This window comes from Varroa jacobsoni, unplaced genomic scaffold (assembly GCF_002532875.2).
Source record: "Varroa jacobsoni isolate VJ856 unplaced genomic scaffold, vjacob_1.0 scaffold_1086, whole genome shotgun sequence".
In the NCBI taxonomy this organism is placed as follows: domain Eukaryota; kingdom Metazoa; phylum Arthropoda; class Arachnida; order Mesostigmata; family Varroidae; genus Varroa; species Varroa jacobsoni.
The window spans coordinates 149,509-158,848 of record NW_019213988.1 but is presented as its reverse complement, the minus strand read 5'-3'; the positions used below and the strand labels follow the sequence as shown (position 1 = coordinate 158,848).

Sequence of the window (9,340 nt, the reverse complement as noted above, 5' to 3'; positions counted from 1 at the left end):
GGACATATTTACCAAGAATTGAGTGAAGTCTAATAGAAGCTGCGCTTTTTACAAATGCAGTTAATATACAAGCGGTGCTTGTCGATTATCATAGCTTCCTGTATGAGTTTGAGCACCGACAAGCTGATAAGGCGGGCCCAATTGTAAATGTTTCCATGCGATCTTTTAGTGTCGGGCATCTGTTAATTTTTTTTTAAATTCGGTTAATTTATGTTATTTATATTTGAAAATCTATGAGATATGCAGTCATCTTGCTGCAAATCTATTATGCACCTCTTCTCGCCTGTTGAGCAAGTCTGCTACATCTAGCGACGACAATCCTACTTATCTATTTATACCATTACTGCTAGCAGGAGTCACTGGGTAATTATGTACATACTCAGCTATACTTCTTAATTATGTATAATTAAAGTAGTGGGCCTCAAAGGCATACAGTGGCCCAGACAGGTTCCTATTGAAAGCACCATTTTGCACTAAATACACTGTTGCCCCTGAATGCGGATCGCCAATGCTAATCTATCCCAGTTTTTTTTTTATTTATTCTCTAGTCATGGTGCAGTAAAACGTAGTTATTGGGCAGATTATTACTCTTATGAAATTATGCTCATTGTCATTCTAAATAATTCTACAGCTTTTTTGAATAAGTTCGAAAATCGAAATTTTTTCGAAGAAACGCCGCAATTGACAACAGTCCTTTATGATAAAGATCATGAACACCTTTTATTGATCTCGATTATATATGGAAATATGTCATATAATAAAGAAACTGTTTAACGTTAAGTAAATCGTACTAACTTGTTGCGCATAGACGTCGACCACGGATACAGAGATCTTCATGGAAATGTATAAACTAGCGTTTATGGATTGGTAGATAGCGAAGCATGTATTTTGTATGGGACACTGAAATCAGACAATGCTAGAGACCTACGTAAATTTAGCACTCTTCATGTCTATGTCGAGTATTTTCGTTACCACAGTGGCCAAGCTATAAGAAGCTCGATAGCTTTATATCAATTATCAAATAATACTCTAAGCTAGCAAATGATCCCTATAACATATATAGTGATTTTCCTATAGTATCGATATGTGCATGTATAAAGGTATCTGCAAGTGATTTTTGCTTTAGATTTCTAAGCAAGTACGCCGTAGACACAATAGGCAAATGTGAACTTGCATTTTTTTCTAACCGTTAGCCCTCACGGGCGACGACCATTAATATCTTCTGAGGCAAAATATTGAACCAATCGTTCTGCGTCAATGACGTTCTTGCAAATAACCTAAAATATATTGAACTCTATATTTAAAGTTATGGATCGAAAATAAAAAATGTACAAACATTAATAAACACGGATCTAAACATTGAAGACTCCTAAGAAATTCTAAACGCTCTAATGCATACATAGGACGGATATTTCATATGTTCGAAACAATTACCAAATTTAACGTTTATACATAAAACGACCAAATAAGCATCAACAGTTAGTCCTTCCCTATTACTTTGTTAGGGCCTTTCGTAGGCCAATGTCGTTGGGGGGTTTAGCCGAGGGTGCGCAGGGTTTTAGGACATGCAGTTCCAATAAAGCAGAAGACTCGTTCATCTAATGACACCAAATCGGTGAAATTAGTTACGCAGTTCTAAGTTTCGAGATATATTCGTCGTGGTCACACTAGGGGGCGATAACTTTTTAGAGGGTTTTCTGGTTTGGACTCAAGCAGAGGGTTAAAAACAAGAGTAACGTCGGGTCCATCATTCGCAGTGAGTGTTTTAGGCCAGCATCACGCCAACCATATTACCTGGATGCAAATTCTAAACGATCTTTCAGATAGTTAGACTATTACTGTTAGATTCAATTACAATACTTATATAGTCGCATCGCAAGGCTCCATATGCGCGACGGGTGGTACTGCACTTGTTAATTCATTAACACAATTTAGAATATCTGACGCTATTTTTTTTTACAGCCCAGCTTTTCAAGCTGCAACGACAATGAATGGTTGGCTGGCAATAGCATAGTTTGTAGTAGCTTTAGAAGTACCTCAACGTCTCAAGTACGACCTCTTGACAGCAACGTAAATTTCCTGAAAGGTGGTGAATTAGTTGATTGCCTATAAAGGGCTTCTTCCAATTAGCCCTATCTGTTCATCAGATTGGAAAGGTAAAGGTTCCATTACTCAAATACCCTTTGAAAAGCACAACTTAGCGACCGTTTGTTCAGTTTAGTCACCGCAGTTTAGAGCTGGCCGTCTCATCAAACTTTTGACTCAGCTTACGATAAAAAGTAGTTGGCCCAATTGACTATCGGCACTTATTGGTAATGTGTCATTGGTCATGTGACCGGTTTCCTCCGACAAACCGTGTGCACCAAATCTTTTTTAGGTCTTCAGTTGTGGTTTTCAATTAGTGGGTCTATTTCGCACCATACATGGTTCTAATAATACCAGCTCGTGTGATGAGTTCAATTAAAATGAAAATGGGAAAAATAAAAGTATTGTACTATGGGCTCTGGAACCCACTGTGATCGCGGGGTTAGGTTATGTCAGTATCATATGCTATTGGGAACATAGGTACCATTACCTACGAGAGGCATTGACAAAAATAAGTTAGTGCTAGGATGAAATAATCCCCACTCTTTGGCTGGAATGTCCAACGTGTTGTCACCTCTGAAGATGAGGCATACGGTTTAATACATTGAGATATAATCATTGATGACAATCTAATGTCATTACTCTTATTGTTGTTATTAGAGTGTAATATAGTTCCTTTACTTCACGCCGCATTTTTATACCATTTACTCCTCATCACGATCATCGCCAGACGTCCGATACCAGCCTTATCGCGTGACGTGACACAGGGTAAGCGCTATACATTCATAGGCTAAATGGCCTCTGCGTACGCTTTGTCAGTGGAAATTCAAAAACTGAAACAACGTCGCGTGTAGCTCTTTGTGGATGTCGCGGCCTGTCGGTCTTTTTCATCTGATTGAATTGGAAATATTACAGCCGATTGCTCAAGCAGATCGCTTTGCCTTCGATCGGATGAGCAAGATCAGTCGATCGATTAGACATTGCAAGACGGGCAAACCTTTACCGAACCGTTGTCTCAGTTAGCAACAATTGTTGTTGTTTGACCGGCTCCGCTAACCAGACGGCACCGTACAGAATCTTTCGGTGAATTTTGAAATCATAACTTCATTTCTAACGGTTGTTACTGAGACGTATCGTCACTAACTGCGCAATCACCGCATGCCTGCTACACAACGCTACCCTCCCTCTAATCGACCGTCCCGCCAAGACCCGTATTATCGTTATGTCATATGCTTCGTTGAAATTCCGCCAGGTGTCGCTCGGGCAATGCCGGAAGTGGACTGTAGCTTATCGTCGGTTTCACCGTTATTTGCCGCTGGTTACGCGAGCAAACAGACGGCAACTCTCTGTAATACTGCTGCATCGCTTTCGTCCTCTCCATGCCTTCTACTGTTATGGACCACTTTTGAACACAGATGATGAAACAACTGTATCCAAGCGACTGATGTCGGTTCTCGTTTGGTGGCGCGCGCATCATCACCACGATGGACAGGGCTACTGTATGCCGTTGAACGAACGCAGGACGTTTTCCTTCGTCCGTTCTCAACAACCTGACGCGGACCCGCCGCCTGTTGTGCCTCGCGACGGGAACTGTATGTTGTTGAACATGATCTGCTGTTTTCTATGTTTCTGCCTTGTCTTTTGTTTCAACGAAACATCGTTCCATATATGAGCACGGATATGTGTGTGTGAATGTGTACGGTTGCCTCGAAGTGAGGAATAAACGTCGCGCTAAGCTTCTGTTGCTACACAATACCATCGTCGGTTGTATGACCTACGTCGATTGACCATCGAAATCTGCAAACTGAAAATGAACCTCTTTGAAAACTTAAGAAAGGTAATCGAGTTGCTTTAATTGTTATAGAAGCTGCTTCCTTAAGTTTGATTTTAATGGCGAACCGCAGTAGTAACTCTATGTCTGTACTATTATATTGATGTTCATGTTTTATCAACCACATATGCATGGTATAGAAGCGTATGCGCACATATGCGGTACATATTCGCAACAAATTTTATCTATGAAATAAAATGTATTATTTACTAGTTTCCTACAGCAGGTCTGTCACATTACAAAGAATGGGAATTCATAATGCAAATCCTGATACCTGCCGCATGCATCTTCTAAGCATGAACCCTGCGTGTTAAATCCTCTAACGGAAGTTGGTCACAAATATTTGAGAGAGTAATTCGTTTGAAATTTTTCAGTATAGTCCGCTAAACACTTTCACTACTTCTAAAGTTTATTTCTTAACGAAATATAAAACAGTATATCTTTTTATATTAAATGGTATTTCTTTTTATACCAAAAAATTCTTATTCTACCTTTAAATCCCTTCCATAAAAAGTTGTTTCGGCCCAAGCTGCTCTCATGTATTTTTCTCACTTCGAAATGCGAAGCGTCAAACGTGCAAAATACACGGAATCATTTGCCTAGGAAAAGTGAGTTCTAAACGTACGCGAGTAGGTGAGACATTTTTCAAGAGGGACTGCTCCTAGTCAGCCTTTCTATTTCGAGTTTTACGTCCTGTGTCGCCGACTGGCCCCCAGCACGAAACGAAATGCCTCTATGTCCACACCCGAACCTAAACCATAATCCGTTCCTAGGATTAGTACGCAAATACGTTACTCTTTATGCTATCACGAACGACTGATTTTATCCAAGAATCATAGAATCGAAGAATTATAAAATCATTCATTCGTTCATTATATAATATGTATAACTAAAAAGATTTAAGTAATTATTCTAAAAAAATCGTTGGCCTTAGAGATTCTCATATTTTCATGTTTTTTTCCAATCTATTCAAGTATCTCTCCAAGGCTAAATTAACTAAAGAGACATATTATAGGAAACTTTTGAAAACTAAATAAGCGGAAAAACGAATAAGTTACTATATATATATACTCTTTTCTAAAAATAAGTGCGTGGTCTCTCTTTTAAAAAATATATACGCAGTTATCTAGCAAGAGTGAAGAAAAGTCATTTTTCTTCTTCTACAATACTACAATGTAGTACACTAAACCTTGCCTTTTTCATTCTGGGTTCATTTCAGTTCTTGACAGCGATACTTTCAGTGGTATCGCGGACACCGACCAACGGTGAGCGCAATGTGACATCGGTAGACTCTGGCATAAATATGGCAATCGGCAATTCAACTATGGAAGATAATCTTGTTTATGGTACGGTATACAAGCAGATATTTCCCCTATACGACAATTGCGTACGATTCTTCACGCGGCATACGACACTGGTACCAGGGTGGATATTAGCATATAATATCTAACAATTGATCTGTTTACTTTTTGGCTGTCTTTGTAGTGTTCAGAAATCTTAAACTATCCAGTTTAGCGTAGCATGCTTGCCACAGAAACAAAGGTATCATTTTTGCGGTTATTAATTTTGTCTTATCTATCTCCCGAAGCCCTTTGGCTCTGTTCAAAGTCACCGTAAGAACAGTAACCCTGAAACTTGAAATTAAATTAAGAGCTGTTTTTCTCCGATAATGTGGCACAGAGGCAGAGGTTTTTTTTTACGTATTACAATAGCAAAAGTAGATAGTAATGTCTATTTACAGCTCAGATTTATGCTCACTGATGTTGGCAGTTGGCAAAGATGATTTTGATAATTGCTTTGTAGTCATACTAATACATACTTCGAAAGATAGAAAAAAAAAAAAAAAAAGAATAAAAATTGTCGTTCTTGTTCAGTGGATCAATTCCAGAAGCCTTCGATAGACATCGACGGATGTGACCCATTTTGCGCCGATGAGAAGCACCCGTTGCCCGAGTAAGTGCCCACATTCTTTGTTATGAAAACTTACGCTTTTTCTTCACACGATACCTGTAGTCACCTCATTTCTAGGTTAGCCGCAGTAACTCATTTGATATAGTAACTGTTGGCTGCATAGCTACGTGTCGACTTTGCGTTTCCTCTCTAGCTATTTGCGTAGATTAGCAAAGCTTTTTGTTAAAACGCTGTAGCTTTGGAAACGGAAAATGCAGCGTTAAATCCTAGCTAAAATAAGAGAGAAGAAGGTATCAAGAATACTTATGGAGCTCACTTTTGAGCTACAAGGCTGGTGAGAGTGCATGATGGGGGCAAGCACGATATAAGGGAAACATCAACATGGTTCTTGCCACACGTTGCGACTGGGATCGTGGCCACAGTAGAATTACAACAATTGTTTTTAGATGAAGCTTCGCAAACATACAGAGTTCAAACGATTAATATTGAATACATACTGCTTTGACAAGATACACTTTTGACGCACCAGTCAAGTGCAGGCTATTAAAGTTAGTTATTACTTACAAGTGGGCTTACCAAGCTTTGCCAATGTGTCAACTTTGCATCATTGGCTTTTTGAATTTGTTTGGGCCTCAATAAGGCTTTAGTCGGATTCCACCAAAAGGTAGTGTTCAACTACCGTATTGAATATAGCATTGCGGTTCAGCAAATAGCACATGAGGGAATTCGTATGAACGTATAATGATTTCCTGCAATTTCTAAGCAATGGTCTACTTCCCTGTATTGCTGTTCCCTTTCATGGAAGTGAGGTGCAAATAGATGTCCTTATGAAAAATATGCCTTTTCTCAAGACGTTTTATCAAAAGCGAAAACCAGAACTTGCTACCTACACCCCTGGGGTCACCGCAGTTCTACGCGACGAAGACCACTATATTCCAGTGAGTAACATATCATAATAGCGCTTCATATTAACTTGGACTCATTAAGCATTTTAGATTTCTGAAAAAGCTTAGACGTTAGCTTGCAGATGCATCAAAAACAACTCATCACAAAATGCGCTTAAACAGTGTCAAGTTCCTGCTAGTCAATGAAGCGGGACACTTCAACCGAAAACGCTGGCATAATAATAATAAATTCAGCTAAAGATGCCGCCCTGGTTTGAGGACTTTAAAGTTTTTAAAAAGGCGCACCTGAATGCATTGCAGCTTGTACTTTTCAAAATACCTCGATATAGATAAATAATACCGGTTTAATTGTGCGTCACGTGGTACCATCTCGAATAAACATTTGTTTATTCGTAACATTTCATAGTTTTTTTCTCTTTTGTAAACTATATTTATTAAACCAGACACGTCCGTATATATAGATAGATATAAGATGCGTTTGTTTGTCTTCCAGTTATGTGACTCACTCAAAAGGGACTATATGCCAAAAGCCGCAAAGGACGTGTATGGAGTGAAACACTTTTTACTGAATCCAGACAGCGGCGACTATCAACAGCTTGTGGAGACTGAGCACTGCAGGTGAGTGTTTTTAATACCTAAACCTATTAGTTAGGCGAGTCTGCGTTCCTAGAAAAATGCCAATAATTAAGCATGCCACTTTCGGGATATTCAGAAAGCAGTAATTTAGTAAACTCTCATGGTTTTCGTAACAATGTCTTAAAATTTTATTTATCTGCAGAGCGCGGTACTTATGCTCATCTGTTCTTTGAAAAAGAATTCGTTCATATACGATCTTCAGCTTCCCGCCTATTACAGACCTGAATAATAGTAGCTTGACCTATTATTGCATTAAGAGCCTGTTAGGACACAGGGTTCTAGCTATTTGCGAACGAAAGAAGACATTAGTGCACATACGAATCGTCTTCCTATCGTTACTCTGAATAATGTTGTACGATCCAAGCGTGTTTACGTCCAGGTTCAAATATATGCCCATTCCATCTCTGTGTCACTTCACGAAATTAACAAACGCATGGCTACCGCAGCATCGATCAGACATTATTAGAAGCGGACCTATTTGATGGATACAGGTAACGATGCACATAGTAGTGAGAAGATTAGGATCTTCTATTTATCTACCGAAGCTGAATCACCTAAGGACCTTTAGGTTTAACAAGCAATTTTTCCGTGCAGACGTTACTTGCCATTAAGTAATGTATCCAACTCAAATAAGCGATTTTCGAATATTATCAATCGCCATTACTAAAGACTATGTATTGTAAATGAAGCCTAGGGCCTCTTCAAGAGAACCTTATACACTTCCCCGAACTTCAACACATCCCTTGGTTTACAACGATGCTTTTAGAGTTCGATATCTTATGTCCCACTAAAAATCTTTCGAGCTTTACGTCCGGTACAGACTTAAAATTTATTAGAGCTTTGGGCGGCCGGCCTTTCCACATATTATTGCCTCGTATAAACTAGCAGCCTTCTGCCTTTCAGTTCAACTATGATTCCCCTAAGTGTTTAACTGAAAAAATCTTCTGAATTTTGGGTATTTTACCCGTTTAGGAGAAATCGCGTCTATCTAATTAGTTGAAGGAACTTGGCTAAAGCTAGCGCCGCGGAATCTATTTATATCGTGTGATCGAGCGAAGTACCCACATTAATATCCGCTATCAAATCCTCATTTGTCTTGTGTGATAATAGGTAGCTAGTTTAACCAATCGGCAAATTTCCGCTTGAATTTTCGCGCCACAAACGTCACACTCTTTTGCAGACAACTGTTTTACATAACGTACTTTTGTTCGATTTCAGGGACACCGGCGCAGCATGCCCAGCCCTCGTCCCGTACTCGCTTCCGAACCAGCGTAGTATATGTAGAACCCATTTTTTCAAAAGGGGGCTAACGGCAATCAACACGTCGTCACTGGAGCCGTACGAGATCGTCGTGAAAATTCCCTCAGGATGCAACTGTTTTGTGCGACACTCCATATCCTCTGACCTGTACAAAGGCAACCCCTGAGAAAAATCACCACCTATAATCAGAATTAGTCTTTGTTTACGTTACTTGCTCAATTTTAACATGTTCATTTTAGGCATAGACAAATAGAAGAATGTCAGGTTGCTAATGTTATGCTGATTATTGTCGGTTATACTACACAAGATGGCTGTTACACAAAGTAAAAACCATTTTGTCTCTATTCAACATTCACTAGCTTTGTTTTATAGTTTTCAAGATAATTTCAACTATATATACAAAGTACAGGGCAATTAATAAAAGCATCAAGAGTATTTTTGAAATAGCATATTTCATATCGTTGTATGAACGTTTATGTCGAGAATAGGTTTTCTCTGATACGTCTTAATCATAGGCACATTTTACGGCCAGCTAATAATATCACAAGCGCTAAGAGAAGCATTTACGTCATGTTAAATTCGTAATAACTTTTAACTATTCCCTTTAAACAACCGCAGTTATGCAATCCTATAGTCACTGGGGAAATTGTATCCTATTGACTCCAATCAATCTCTACCCTAAATAAGGTCTAGCTTGAACTAGCTCACGTAT

The 9,340-nt window shown here is 39.0% G+C and overlaps 1 protein-coding gene across 1 annotated transcript; it reads left to right on the top strand.

Annotated features, from left to right (window-relative positions):
- The first annotated feature begins 3,391 nt into the window (after positions 1-3,391).
- On the top strand, positions 3,392-9,077 carry LOC111266481 (uncharacterized). Its single transcript, XM_022843998.2, has 6 exons — positions 3,392-3,922; positions 5,136-5,262; positions 5,791-5,869; positions 6,633-6,765; positions 7,226-7,350; positions 8,587-9,077. The coding sequence occupies exons 1-6, from the start codon at positions 3,896-3,898 to the stop codon at positions 8,792-8,794; spliced, it is 699 nt and encodes a 232-aa protein (XP_022699733.1). The 5' UTR covers positions 3,392-3,895; the 3' UTR covers positions 8,795-9,077.
- The last annotated feature ends 263 nt before the right edge of the window (positions 9,078-9,340 follow it).